Consider the following 16,141-nt stretch of genomic DNA (forward strand, 5'->3'; position numbering starts at 1 on the left):
GGAAACAGTACCTTCAGCCCAACAAGTCCACACCGACCCTCTGAACAGTCTCCCACCCAAACCTATTACTCAATATTTATCCCTGACTAATGCACTTAACCTACACATCCCTGAACACTATGGTCAATTTAGTATGGCCAATTCACCTGACATGCACATCTTTGGATTGTGGGAAAAAACCAAAGCACTGGAGGAAATCCACACAGACATGGGGAGAACGTGCAAACTCCACACAGTCACCAGAGGCTGGAATTGAACCTGGGTCTCTGGCGCTAAGAGGCAGCAGTGCTAACCACTGAGCTACCATGCTGCCCATAATGTTTTTATGGTTGTAATTTTTATTTAAAACCGTATAGAAATAAATATCTAGGTTATATTGTGGTTCAATAATTATGTTTAACTTAAAATAAAATTTAAAATTATGCTTGTGATATGACTTAATTGAATACTCCAATTTTTATATAGTTTATAGTAATTTCTTCATTAAAATATACTTTAAGTTGAAATAATAGCTTAGATTAAAAGTATCACCCTTTTTAATTATTGTTCAAAATTTGAAGTCATTTATTAATCTTAAGCAAAAATATATCCACGGAATTCTCTAGAGCTAAGAACATAGTTTAACATAACTACAAAGATTCCTGTAATCAAATATGATATTGAAAATGCATGTTCATAAGTTTGTTATACAGTACATACTGCCTGGCACACAAAAATAACAACATACAAATATTTGATCTGACACCAGCAAAAAATACATATGAGCAAATAATGCAGAGTATGGGAAGAATGTGTGTTCCTCAAAATCCGGATTAATGCAGACATTTAAAGCAAAAACAGCTAAATTTTTTTGATTTTTCAAAGCTTCGACGTTTGACTTTGATTCTGTGGCTAGCATTTTATGCAGAAGATGCAAATCCAGGATGGTGTGTGGTCTCCTTGATGTCGGGTTCAAGGATGTCATTGAACAGCTGTAGAGAACTGACTGAGTTAGGTGAACAGCCAGCTGTATCAATGACATAGGCAAAGTGACAAAGTCCTCTTGGATGGTTAATGACAATAATATAGTTGGTGAGATGTACATGAAATTCTGAAAGGTGATTGATAAAATGCCAACAGGGACTTTCTGAAAAATTAAAACCCATGAGGGGAAAAAAAAGAACATCGTGGCAACACTGATTCAAACTTGGTTAAATAACAGAATCAGAACAATTGTGAATGGCTGTTTTTCAGACATAAATGAGATTTTTAGATAGCAACAGACTATAAAGATGATTCAGGCTGCCTAACAGAACACACACAAGTGGTAGATGAAATTCAACGCAGTCAAGCAAGTGTGTAGTGATACATTTTGGTAGGAAGGCAAGGAGAAATGATATGAAATTATGGACATCATTTTTAAAAGAATGCACGAATACAAGTGACCTGTGTATATGTATGTATAAAATCACAAAAGGTTGAGAAAGCAGCAAAAGCAGTTTTTGGGATTCTTGACTTTATAAATAGAGGCAGTGTGTAAAAGCAAGGAAGTGATGCTACACCTCTACTAATCAATGGTCAGAACACATTTGGAGCACTGTGTTCAGTTCTGGGCATTTTATTTAAGGAAGGATGTTAATGCCTGGAGACAATTCAGAGGAGATTTACGAGAATGATACCAGGAACGACGAATGATGTTTACAAGGAAAGATTAGAGAGGTTAGATTTAATTGTCCTTTGAGTAGAGAAGATTAAGAAGTGACCTTATTGAGCTGTACAAAATTATGAACAATTTTGACAGAGTAAAGAAGGATATTCTGTTTCCATTAGTTGGTATGTTAGTAATTAGGCAATTCAATTTCAAGACAAATCAGAGTGAACGTTTTGAGCCCAGTGACCCTTGCTCAAAACCAAAATGTTAACTGATTTGTCTTCACAGATGCTACCAGACCTGCTCAGTTTTTCCAGCAATTTGTTTTTGTTTCTGACACATAGTATCTGCACTTCTATCTGCTTTTAAATCACAATTTCAAGACTGTCTGGAGTGAGAAGAAATTCCTTTCCTCAGAATTTTTAAAACTTGGAAAGTACTGCATGGGAGAGCGGTGAAGGCAGACTCCATCAGACGTTTCCAAAGAGAGCTGGATATATATTTGGAAGTGATGAAGTTAGAAAGCTATGGAAATAGAGCTGGAGATGGGACTAGCTGGGTAGCTCTTTTGGGAGCTGGTACAGATAAGATGGGTCAAATGGCCTTCTTCTGCACTGTAAAATTCCATGATTCGACAATACTATTTCAGCTTCAAATAGAGTAGCGTATCCTATTTTGGTCCCACTTTAGGAAGGATGTGAAGGCTTTATAGAGAATAAAAAATGGATTTATTGGATTGTTTCTAGGGTTGGAGGACTTCAGCCAAATGTGTGGTATGAAAAATAGGACAGTGGAGTGGGATTAGCAGAGATGGTCCTGCAGAGAGCTACCACAACTTCAATGGACCAAATGCTTTACTTAGTGTTGCAGCTGTTTTACAGTTCTACAGAAAATAAAGAATTTCCACAAACATCCAAACCCAAGCTTACGATATTTAACTGGCCAAACATACTTTTCCATCTTTGGTTATTAAGTGGAACATTTTTCCAAGCCCAAACACTTGCTGAAACACTATCTGGAGAGGCATCATAAAGAAGATTAAATTGCATTACTCAAAGCTGAAAAATCAATTTGATAGCTGTAAAAGTTTGAATGATTTATTGTCTCATGTATTTAAAATAAATGCAACATTTAGCTACCTGCATTTTTATACACTATATAGTCCTACTTACTGCCACAAAATTCTTGAAAAGCAAATCAACAAAATAGTACAGTTACATTATTCCCAAAGGAGCACATTATCATATTGAGCATGCTTTATGTTAAAGTACAAGCCTTTTAGGAACAGATTGCATATTATATTCAGCCTCAAAAGAATTAAAGAGAACCACTTTGCCCATTTAATAAAAAAGTTGGGCTTCAAAGAAATTTATTTATATTATTTCAGTGCGTGTTGAGCTTAAACATAAATGTTTAATGAAATGTTTGACCATTTCTAGGTGGCAAATTGTATGGACTAGGTAATCCCTTACGACGTAGTATGTAACCAATTTCATCCAAAAATCTCAATTCTAAGGCTACAGGTCTTTCAAGTTAATGAACTAATAATCAGAACTATGCAACACTTTCAGCTTTAGACTTTTGGAGGCAAGAAATATACAGGGAACAAAAAAAAATTATTGAGTAGAGGATTCGCAAGAAAACTTGAGAAAAGAGCTTCATTTTGGATTCAAACTTACTAGGAAAGTTCAAATCTTCCATTGCTAACCACAGCTTTGGCTGTCCAGCAATAATTTCAAAAATATTATAACTGTACAATGTACAAGTGCAATAGCAACCCAAAGAACTTACATCAATTGCTGCACAGAATTAGCCCCATAATTTGTGATCTTAATTACCAGAAAGATTAAAATCTGACTAAATGCCACTATTATGATAAAGGCAATTCCAAAAAAACTCCACTTGATGAAATTGGATTACAATGCTGCCTTGGATACAAAATGTCATCAGCATATTAACTTTCAGATCAGAGACCATCAGCTCAAAGTTAATCTTATGCTATTAGAAAACGGACAAGGGAAAATAGCAATATACAAGAAATCCTTCAGAAGTAGAAAGAACTTTAAATCGTGAGGACAGTAAAGCAGAAATGAATGACTACATTAATTTTTAAATAAGTCTTGAACAATGCAGTACAGGGCATTAATGGTGAAATACAATTACTTTTAAATTTTATAATGGATATCAATTTCTCAGTGTACAACTATCACCACACGTACGTGTACAGCGAATCAAATATTAGCAAAGCTTGTAATTGAAAGTTTTTGGCTTGAAGCAGATGTTTTATAGTGTTAGTGCAGCAGGTAACGTGATTAAATATAGTTTACACTGAGAAAAGAGAAGTAGCTCAGAATTGATCAGAACATCGTAATGTGTTATAACACTAATTACACTGTATATTTAAGTGGCATACATCCTTTAAAATTGTGCATGATAAATTTACATTCAAACTTCAGTATTAAATCTTCAACATTCCATATTGTTATCTTTATAAGAATACCCTTATATATATGCGTGTGTGTATGTGTGTATGTGTGTGTAACGGTTTTGCCATTACAAATTCTGCAAATATAGTAGCAAGAGATTTAAAAATGTTGCCACATCCTGATTTAGGAGAACTCCGAATACTGCATTCCACTGAACAAAAAAGCTCACTGCTCCAGTGTTATGCTTCACATTTTACATGTGTGATTTATGCAGGATCTACACTATTTTTGCAACCATCTCCAAATAAGTGAAATGGATACATTTAACACTATACAAATTAGAAAAATAGGTTTTAAGGTATACAGCTATAGTAGTGTAAATTTAATATTTTCCCCTGGTCAAAAAAAGTTGTAGTGTTTTTTCCCCCACTAAAATTCACAGGTGCTAACATCTAGATTGATAGTTATTTTTACTGAGTTTTATTTTTCAAAATAAAAATAATCATATTAGGATTGTAACAACGCTCCTAAGTATGGTTAAGGGAATTGGATATCAAGATGGCTACATCATATTCATCATTATTAAAGGCTATTATAACAACAGCAATCAAATTCATTTTGTGCCTTCTTAGTCAAGTTGTACCTTCTTTAAAAAAAGATTCAAAACTATTTAGAAGAATTATTTGGAATCAGATATAACAGAATTAGGAATTATGAACTCATTAAACACTGCAGCACTCTCATTTAGAGAACGTCAATATAGTGACTTCATAATAGTTATAATTATAAAATTAAAAATGTCAAATACATTGCATTACAATACTGAGAGAATGTGCTGGCAAATTATTAACAGTCAGGGGAATTTAAAAAAAAATCCAACACTCATCTAACCTAATCCTGAAATAATGTAATCAAAATCCAACATGGTATGCAGTATTTTTTCTAAGCCTACATTAGATTAATTTTATGCACCTCCCTCCCCGGCCTATAAAGGCATACACCAGTCAGCTGTCTGTTACCCTTTGCTATATGGGTGTCTTATAAGTACAAGAATGACAGCTTTATTTCTGTGCACAAGTTTAACATCTGAGTGGATAATGAAGTAGATAACAATGCAAATTATTCCCAAAAACTGCTATCAACAACTTTGCAAATAAAATATTTACAGCAGTATTTTGATACAATTTTCAGAGGAAGCCATGACATTACCACGGATGTTCACAGTACACGTGCTTCTTTAAGTCTACTTAGGATGGTTACAAACACTAAGCAGCAGTTCATAACTTTGACAAGTAGCTTGTGAAATAAAAGCTTTTTTATCATAAACACCAAGAAAAAAGGTAGATTTCTATTTTGACTGAGGCATATAACTGTTATGTTTCACAGCCTGAGGCATATAACTTTGCTGATCGGTCTCCAGACCTGCTCTAAATCCTAAAAACTCCAGTTTGACCACAGTTTGATTATCACTGCTTTGGAACGAGTCCACTGCTGGACAGAATCCCTCCAAGTCTGAAGTCTGATCTGAAACTTCCATTTGATTTAGTCTGAGAGAATTGTCTTCATTTGTATCACCCAAGATTTCTGCTCCATTTGGATGTGGCTCATTCAAATTTGTCTCCTCAATCCTGGCATGCTGTTTAAAATACAGTCTTTTTACTTCTGAACTGCAGCTTCCAAAATTTCCATATGTATGTTCATCAGCCTTTTCTTCATTTTCTAATAAAGGCTGCGTTGATTCTGATCTTGTAAAAGCCTGTGCTGATGGTTGCTGGCACCTGTAACCGGGGCTGCTCACTAATACAGTTGAATATTGGACTGTGCTTGTAGTATTCTGTGCAGACTCACTATCACTATCCGAAACACTTTGTCGAGGGGATGACATGCATGAAGAGCCTCCAATGCCACTGCTGTGCTCTTCTGATGTACTCTTCTCCTTCTTTAACGATGTCAATTGCTTGATTTCATCTTCATTAGATAGATATTTCTCCTCATCAACATCAGCTTCAACAATTGTAACGTCAGAAATAAAACCATCTGAATTCATAGATTCCTTTGGTCCTAGGTTGTTCTGTTGAGAAAATATATTTTGTGTGATGGGCATGTATAATCTAAATGCAATAAAGTTAAGCAACAAAAATTAAGGTTCTTAGAATCATTGAATAATAACTCTTACAATATATGATTTGGAGATGCCCGTGTTGGACTGGGGTGTACAAAGTTAAAAATCACACAACACCAGGTTATAGTCCAACAGGTTTAATTGGAGGCACACTAGCTTTCGGAGTGACGTTCCTTCATCAGAGACCTATCATCTGATGAAGGAGCATCACTCTGAAAGCTAGTGGCCTTACAATATAGAAGGAAGGCATTTGACTTCTATCTGTCCCAGCTCCCAAAAGAGCAACCCAGCAACTCCCACTTTCCAGCCCTCTCTCTGTAGCCCTCTAACTTCTTCATTTTCAATATATAGCCAGCTTTTTTCAAACCTTCTATGGAGCCCACATCTACCACTCCCTCAGGCAGCACATTCCAAATCCTAACAACTGAGCCAAGAAGTTTTTCCTCAGCTCACTCTCTTGCTGACAACCTTGAAATTGTGATGTTGTGATGCCTATTTATTGACAAGCCAATGAGTGGAAACCAAATATCTTCCTTAAGTCTATCAAATCTATTCATAATTGTGAGCACCAAAATAGGGTCATCTCTGAATCTTCTCTGCTCCAAGGAGAATAACCCTAATGTCTCTGATCTTTCAGAGTATCTGAAATCCTTCATTCCTGATATAATTCTAATAAGTCTCTTTTGAACCGTCTCCAGAGCATCCTTGCTTAAATAAGGGGTCCAGAATTGAACGCAGTACTCCAAATGTGGTCTGACCAATGATTTGTAGAGGTGTAGCATCACTCCCTCGCTTGTATACTTTATGCCTCTACACATAAATGCAAGGATCCTCCTATAAGCCTACTAGTTCTTGGCAGAGTGGAGGAACAGAGGGATCTGGGTGTGCAAGTTCATAGATCCCTCAAAGTTTCCACCCAAGTGAACAGGGTTGCTCAGAAAGCATATGGTGTTTTGGCTTTCATTAACAGGGGGATCGAGTTTAAGAGCTGTGAAGTTTTGCTGCAGCTCTACAAGTCCCTGGTGAGACCACACTTGGAATATTGTGTCCAGTTCTGGTCGCCCTATTATAGGAAAGATACAGAGGCTTTGGAGAATGTGCAAAGAAGGTTTATCAGGATACTGCCTGGACTGGAGGGCTTGCCTTATGAAGAAAGGTTGAATAAGCTCGGACTTTTCTCTCTGGAGAGAAGGAAGGAGAGAGGAGACCTGATCGAGGTGTACAAAATAATGAGAGGAATAGATAGACTCAATAGCCAGAGACTTTTCCCCAGGGCAGGATTGACTGGTACGAGAAGTCATAGTTTGAAGATATTAGGAGGAAGGTATAAAGGAGATGTCAGATGTAGGTTCTTTACGCAGAGAGTTGTGAATGCATGGAATGTGTTGCCAGCTGTGGTGGTGGAAGCAGAGTCATTGAGGACATTTAAGCGACTGCTGGACATGCACATAGATAGCAGTGAATAGAGGGGTGCGTAGGTTAAGTTACTATATTTTACATTAGGATTAAATCTCGGCACAACATTGTGGGCCAAAGGGCTTGTTCTGTGCTGTATCTTTCTATGTTCCATGTTAACAAGTGTATCAAACTTGCCAATGCACCTTCAGAGAAACATGCGCATGAACCCAGAGGTCCCTCTCCTTCTGTACTCCCCTCAATGTTGTACCATTGAGCCTGTCTTGTCTCTCCGTGTTTCTTCTACCAAAATGCATTACCTCACTTTTCTCTGATTGAAATTCATCTGCTAGCTGTCTGCCCACTTGGCCAACTTTTCAATGTCTCTCTGAATTCTTATCAAATGATCAGCGAGACCGCATTTCATTAACACTCCAAAACCAAAGACACAAACTACATCTTTAAGGTGACTCAGAGCTGTTCACAACCAAGTAATTAGTCATAGAGATCTGTTTCACAGGAAAAGGTCCTTTAGCTCATCACATCTATGCTGATCAAAAGGAGCCACCAAACTATTCTACTTACATTTTCCAGCACTTGGTCCTCAGCCTTTTATGCCTTGGCATCATAGATGCACAACTAAATACATTTTATAAGAGTTTCTACCTCTACCATTCTTACAGGCAGAGTTCCAGATTCTCACCATCCTCAGAATCAAAAGATTTTCCTCACATCCCTACACCCCTGACTGGTCCCACCACCTTCCTGTCTATCCTGTGCATGCCCCTCAATCATGACCCACTTCAGCCTCCTTTGTTCAAGGAAAACAACCCGAGTCTACTGAATCTGTCTTCATAATTAAAACTCCCCAATCTAGGCACTACTCTGGTAAATCTCGCACTCTTTCACTGATCATTTGACTAGCCTATCTATAACCTTCTATAGTTTAAAGCTATCCCCATGACTATCACCACCCCACATGTCACCCACAAACCTGCTGATCAACCCTTCTACATTCACAATGAGCAAAGAACAAAGTCTGAGTCATTTATATATACTACAAATAGCATGGTGCCTCAACACTGATCCCTGTGGAATCCCACTGGACACAATCACAAAAACACTTCTCGAACATCACACACTGCCTCCTGGATTCAACTAACAAATTTCCTTGGATCCCATGGATCTTGCCTTCACTATCAGTGTCCCATGTGGGACCTTATCCAATGCCTTGCTGAGTTTAACTCAGTCAAATATATTGCGCTCACCTCCACATCTTGTTACCTGTTCGAAAAACTTAGTCAGTCATGACCTCCCCTTAACAAAACCTTGCTGACTATTCTTGATTAAGTCCTGCCTCTTCAAGCACAGATTAATGCCATCCTCAGAACAGTTTTCAAAACTTTGCCCACCAATGAAGTTAGACTGACTGGGCTGTAGTTTCCAGACTTATTTCTTCCTCCCTTCTTGAATAGCCACAACACATTGGTCACCCTGCAGTCCTCTGGCACTTCTCCTATGGCCAGAGAGAATCATAGAATCCCTAGAGTGTGGTGGAATGGCCTGCTTCCAATCAGTTCCATACGAACCCTCTAAAGAGCACCGCACCAGACCCACCCTATTCATATAACCCTGCCAATCCACCCTAACCTGCACATCTTTGGACTGTGGGAGGAAACCAGAGCACCCAGTCGAAATCCACGCAGACATGGGGAGAACGCATAAGCTCCAGAGAGACAATCATCTCAGGGTGGAATTGAACCCAGATCCCGAGTGCTGTGAGGCAGCAGTGCTAACCACTGAGCTACTGTGTCACTCCAAAGAAAGGAATTGCCAGTTATTCTGCTATTTCCTCCCTGGTCTCACTCAACAGCCTGGGATACATCTCAGAGGCCTGGAGATTTATCTACTTTTAAGACTGTCAGACCAATCAGAATCTTCTGACTATGTTAATTTCTTTAAATTATATCACAGTCCTTCCCCCTGATTTCTATATCCACCATCATCCCTCTTCCACTCGTGAACATTTATTCAAAGTATTCACTTAGAACCCTATTTATATCCACTGGCTCCACATACAAATTACCACTGTGGTTCTTAATGGGCCCTACTCTTTTCCTACTTACCCTTTACCTCAATATCCTTGTAATTTCTGTTATTTTATCTTCCATTATTCTTTCACGTCCCCTTCTTGCTTTTCTAATTTCCATTTTAAATTCACCTTTGCACATTCTGTACTCCTCTAGGGTTTTTGGACCTTCTGTATTTGTCATAAGCCTTCCTTTTTTTCTTAGTTTAATCTTGTATATTCCTTGATATCCAGAGTTTGCTGGATTTGTTGGTTGTACCCTTTATCTTTATTGGAACATGTTGGCTCTGCACACTCCCTAATTCCTTCTTGAACGCGTCCCACTTCTTAGACAAAATGTACCAAAAGTATCTGTTCCTAATCCATTCTGGCCAAATCATATCTGATCTTATTAAAACTGACCTTTACCCCATTTAGAACTTTCAGCCCCATCCTTGTCCTTTTCCATCTCAAATCTTAAATCTAATGGAATTATGATTGCTGTCTGCAAACTGCTCCCCCCACTGATATTTCTGCCATGTGCCCAGCTTAATTACCTAAAATTAAGTCCTTCTCTTATGGGGCCTTCTAAATACTAGTTTAAAAAAGCTCAGACGCTCTTTTCAAACATTTCACAATATGAATACCCCAGCTAATATTGGGTAAATTAAAATCCCTTAATGTCACTAATATTTAATACATTTCCCTCCCCATCCATCTCAAAATCAAACTAGCCCAGAACCTGTGGGCTATAAACTCTCACTCTTGCACCCTCTCTCTAATCACACAATCTGGATTAATATTCTACTTCTATACTTGCTAGCATTTGCCATCTGAAGTAATCTAGAGATTATATCTTTTGGGTTTGTTTTTTAATCTACTTCCCAGCAACCTAAATTCTGCTTTCAGGACTTGGTCCATTTTTCCACCTGCTGTTGGTATAGTAGAGAAGATAAATGATGAGTTAATCTGTACCCACATAATCAAGTCACATAATTTTGACAATAACTGATGGAGTACTGTAGTTTGTCTGAATTTAGCAACAACTTGATTTGGCTACTCCACTGTGGTGACAAAGGTTTGTTATTTAAGCCTTTAAGTGGTCTTAAAAACAAGTATTGGACCAGTTTTCAAAGAAAACAGGAACTTACTTTCTATATTCAAAATACAACTGAACTCGGAGCACTTGCAAGGGGAGAAGCAACAGGCAAAAATCTTACTGAATTGGTGGAGTAGTGATAATGTCATTGAACTAGTAATCGAGATGTCTAGCTAATGCACTGAGAACACTGGTTCAAGTCTCACAATTAAAATTGATGGATTTTAAACTCAATTTAATCAAATCTGGATTATGTAGCCATTATCAGTAATGATGGCCATAAATCTATCACTAATTGCTATAAAAACCCATTTAGTTCACGAATATCCTACATGTAACTTCAGATCCATATTGGTGTGGTTGACTCTTAGATTGTTTTCATCTTGTGGGAGAGTCTAGGACCAGGAGGGAATAAGACAGAAACTAGGAGGAATTCTTCTCTAAGGGCTGTGCATTTGTTATTTTATTTATTACAAAGGGATGTGGAGGCTGCATTTTAATTTCATTCATGGTTGACACTGTATGGGACTGGGATATCATAACTATGGCAAAAACATGGCTAAGGGAGGGACAGGACTGGCAGATCAAGGAGATCAATGTTCTGTGGTACACTTACCAGAGGAAGGATAGAACTGGCGGACGGGGGAGTAGTGTTTTCCATTAGGGAAAACACACTGTACGTAGAGAGGATATTCGTGGAGGATCGTCCACGTGGATGGAACTGAGAAATAACAAGGGAGTGATCGCTTTGATGCAAGTGTAGTCTAGCCACCCCCTCCCAACAGTCAGCAAGAAGTAGAGGAGCGTAAAAGTAGAAATTGCAGATATATGCAAGAACAATACATTTGCACAAGTAGGGAATTTTAGCGTTCCAAAATTAGACTGGAGCTACCATAATGTAAAAGGCTTGGATGGGAAGGAATTTATTAAGTCTTCATGAAAATATTCTTATTCAATGGCTCTACTGGAGAAGGGGCAAAACTCAATCTTCTCTTGGGAAATAAGGCAGGGCAAGTACTGAGTAGTTAGTGGGGAAGCATTTTGGTAGCTATGACTATAATTCTATTAGTTTTAAGATTGTTATGGAAAAGGATAGGTCTGGTCCACAAGTTAAAATTCTAAATTGTGGTGAGGCCACTTTTGATAGTATTAGACAGGAACTTTCAAAAGTTGAGTTGGAGAAGCTATTTTCAGGTAAAGGAAAATCTGGCAAATGGGAGGCTTTCAAAAGTAAGACAATGCAAGTTCAGGGACACCATGTTCCTGTTAGAGTGGAGTGAAGGGCAAGGCTGTCAGGAATAGGGAACACTGGATGACTGGAGATATTGAGGCTGTGGTCAAGAAAAAGGAGGCATGTGTCAGGTATAGATGGTTAGGATCAAATGAATCCCTTAAGTATAGAAAGTGTAGGAATACACTGAAGATGGAAATCAGGAGGCTTAAAAGGGGACAGGAGATAGCTTAGGTAGATAAGGTTCAGGAGAATCCAGAAGAAATTCTGCAAGTATAACAAGGGCAAAAGAGTACCTAGAGAGAGAAAAGTAGGGCCCCAGTAAGGATCAATGAGGCCATCTTTGTGTGGAACTACAGGAGATGGGGACACCCATCTAACTGCATAAAATTACTTATTGTGGAGAAAGACATGGAAGCTAGGGCTAAGAGAAATCAATAGTGATGTCTTGAAGAGTACACATTTATAGAAGATATGGTGTTGGAGGTCTTAAAAGGCATAAAGGTAGATAAATCCTTAGGACCTGTTCTAGTCCATCCTCGGACATTGTTGGATACTAGACAAGAGATTGTGGGGCCCCTAGCAGAGATATTTGTAACATCATAGCCACGGGTGAGACGCCAAAAGATTGGAGGCTAACATTGTGCCATTATTTAAGGGAGGCTTCAAGTAAAAGCCAGGGAACTACAGACCAGTGAGCCTGACATCAGAGGTGGGTAAGTTGTTGGAAGAGATTCTGAGAGACTAACATGCATTTGGAAGGGTGATGATTAATTAGGGATAGTCAGCATGATTTTGTGCAGACAAAACTGTGTCTCACAAACGTGAGTGTTTTTTGAAGAGGTGACCAAGAACACAGATAAAGGCAGAATGGTAGACGTTGTTTACATGGATTTTCGCAAGGCCTTCAACATAGTTCCGCATGGTAGATTGGTTAATAAGGTTAGATCACATGGGATCCAGGAAGCGCTTTAGCTAGCCAACAGAATACAAAATTGGCTTGACGGTAGAGTTAGAGGATTGTGGTAGATGTTGTAATTGTACTCACCTCTACCACTTGTCTGGAAGCTCATTCTACGTACACACCACCTTCTGCATGAAAACGTTGCCCCTCAGGTCCCTTTTAAATCTTTGACCTCTCACTTTAAATCTACGTCCTCTAGTTTCTTTGTCCTCTAGTTTTGGACTCCCTGACCATGGCTATTTACCTTATACATGCATGCACGCTTGTGATTTTATAAACCACTATAACATTGTTGTTGTTCAGACCGGAGGCTTGTGACTAGTGCTGTGCTGCGCTGCAAGATTCGGTACTGGGTCCACTTGTTCATCATATTGATTAGATTAGATTCCCTACAGTGTGGAAACAGGCCCCTCGGTCCAACCAGTCCACATCGATCCTCCGAAGAGTAACCCACCCAGACCCGCTACCCTCTGACATAATGCACCTATGGGCAATTTAGCATGGCCAACTCACCTGACCTGCATATCTTTAGAATTATTAGGGTAAGAATATAGGAAGCATGGTTAGGAAGTTTGCGGATGACACCAGAATTGGTGGTGTAGTGGACAGTGAAGTGGGATCTTGATCATTGGGGCCAGTGGGCAGAGAATGGCAGATGGAGTTCAATTTAGATAAATGTGAGGTGTTGCACATTGATAAGACAAACCCAGGCAAGAATTAATGGTACAGACCTGGGGAGTATTGTCAAACAGAGAAAACTAGGATTGAAGATACATAGATCCTTGAAAGTGGCTTCACAGGTAGACAGGGTGGTGAAGGCAGTGTTTGACTGCTTGCCTTCATTAGCCAGAACACAATACAGGAGCTGGAATGTTACAGCTTTGCCAATAGCCTATACAGCCACTCCTGGTTGCCCTGCCTATAGGAAGGACATTAATAAACTTGAAAGGGTGCAAAAATATTTACGAGGATGTTACAGAGACTGGAAAATTTGAATTATAAGGAGATGCTGGGTAGGCTGGGACTATTTTCTCTGGAGCATAGGAGCCTGAAGGGTGATCTTATTGTGGTTTATAAAATCACGAGTATGCATGTTTCAGGTAAATAGCCAAGATCAGGGAGTCCAAAACTAGAGGACATAGATTTAAGGTGAGAGGGGAAAGATTTAAAAGGGACCTGAGGGGCAACCTTTTCATGCAGAAGGTGGCGTGTATGTGGAATGAGCTTCCAGCGAAGTGGTAGAGGTGAGTACAATTACAACACTTGAAAAGACAGGTACGTAAATGGGAAAGGTTTAAAGGGATATGGGCCAAATGTAGGAAAATGGGACGAGTTCAGTTTAAGATGATTGATATGGATGAAAGGGTCTGTTTCTGTGCTGAATGACTCTAATATTTAAGAGAATCAAGGGTTATGGGGAAAGGCAGGAAGGGAGTTGATGATTATCATATTAATCATGATCTCATTGAATGAGAGAGCATACTTGATAGGCTGAATGACCTACATTTATAGGTTACCTATTCTCTGCCATGACCTTGTAAGCCACTTAGTTCAACAGCTATTAGGAATGGGCAAGAAATACTAGCCTTGCCAATAATGTCTAGATCCACAGAAAGAAATCAACAACAAATTAATTTTGGAAATATATCTAAAGTATTATTTTTCTATAATATCTATGATTGCCTGTTGTCTACAGTAAACAGATACAATATTGCTTTGTATTCTCTCTTAAATTGCGTCCTAAAGCCATTAGTTCTGCATTAATAGATGAAAAATCATACCTGAATGAGATTTCCAGTGCTAGGTGACCATTCGACAACCCTACTATTTGCAGGATCTGGAACATTAGGCCAAATATATTTTTTAATCCTGTAAAAGAAAAACATTTTTGATATAAGATCAGTTTTTTCCAATGGTATTGTTCACCAGGTTTGAGGTTGTCTACTCTTTTCCTTCACAAGTTTTTTAAAATCAACATGGCTTTGTGCATTGGAAATCATTTTTCATTAACTTGAATTGAATTTTTTGAATAAGTAATGAAGAGCATTGATGAGGGCAGAGCAGTGAATGTAATATATATGGACTTCAGTGACATATTCAACAAGGTTCCTCATGGTAGACTGGTCAGAAAGGTTAGACTTCATGGAATACATGGAGACCTAGCCATCTGGATGCAAAATTGGCTCAAACAGTAGAAGACAGAGGGTGGTGATGGAGGGTTGCTTTTCAAACTGGAGGTCTATGACCAGTGGTGTGCGACAAGAATCAGTGCCGGGTCCTCTGCTTTTCGTCATTTATATAAATGATTTGGATGTGAACATAGGTGGTATAGTTCGTAAGTTTGCAGCTGACACCAAAATTGAAGGTTTGGTGGACAGCAAAGAAGGTTACCTTAGAGTGCAGCAGGATCTTGCTCAGATGGGCCAAGGAGTGGCAGATAAGAGTTCAATTTAGATAAATGTAAGGTGCTACATTTTGGAAAGGCAAATCAGAGCAGGACTTGTACACTTAATGGTAAGGTCCTGGGGGAGTGCAGCTGAACAAAGACCTTGGAGTGCAGCTTCATATTTCCTTGCAAGTAGGATTGCAGGTAGATAGGATAGTGAAGGTGGGGTTTGGTATGTGTTTCTTTATTGGTCAGAGTATTGAGTATAGGAGTTGGGAAGTCACATTGCGGCTGCACAGGACATTGGTTAAGCCCTTTTGGAATACTGTGCACAATTCTGGTCTCCCTCTTATTAGGAGGATGCTGTGAAACTTGAAAGGATTCAGAGAAGATTTACAAGCATTGGAGGGTTTGAGTTATAGGGTGAGACTATTTTCCCTGGAGTGTCTGGGGCTGATGGGTGATCTTACAGAGGTTTATAAAATCATGGGGGGCATGAACAGGGTAAATGTACAAGGTCTTTTCCCTTATGTGGGATAATCCAGAACTAGAGGGCACAGTTTTATGGTGAGACAGGAAAGATTTAAAAGGGACATAAGGAGCAACCTTTTCATCGAAGGGGAGCGAGTGTATGGAATGAGTTGCCAGAGGAAGTGGTGGAGTCTGGTACAGTTTAAAAGGCATCTGCATGGGTATATGAACAGGAAGGGTTTAGAGGGATTTGGGCCATGTGCTGGCAACTGGGATTAGATTAATTTAGGATATCTGTTGGCACGGACGAGTTGGACCAAATTGTCTGTTTCCATGTTGGACATCTTTA

General features: G+C 38.8%; 1 protein-coding gene across 2 annotated transcripts in view; it reads right to left on the reverse strand.

Annotated features, from left to right (window-relative positions):
- Positions 1–636: 636 nt before the first annotated feature.
- LOC132813874 (interleukin-6 receptor subunit beta-like) overlaps positions 637–16,141 on the reverse strand; it is an 86,271-nt gene continuing 70,766 nt past the window's right edge. For both annotated transcript variants that reach the window (XM_060823292.1, XM_060823324.1), the window contains exons 15-16: positions 14,717–14,804; positions 637–6,127 (exon numbers count right to left, since the gene is read on the reverse strand). In XM_060823292.1, coding sequence (XP_060679275.1) covers positions 5,405–6,127; positions 14,717–14,804 — 811 coding nt within the window. In that variant the 3' untranslated portion in view covers positions 637–5,404. The remainder of the gene's footprint in view (positions 6,128–14,716; positions 14,805–16,141) is intronic.

The sequence above is a fragment of the Hemiscyllium ocellatum genome, chromosome 1 (assembly GCF_020745735.1).
Source record: "Hemiscyllium ocellatum isolate sHemOce1 chromosome 1, sHemOce1.pat.X.cur, whole genome shotgun sequence".
Classification (NCBI taxonomy): domain Eukaryota; kingdom Metazoa; phylum Chordata; class Chondrichthyes; order Orectolobiformes; family Hemiscylliidae; genus Hemiscyllium; species Hemiscyllium ocellatum.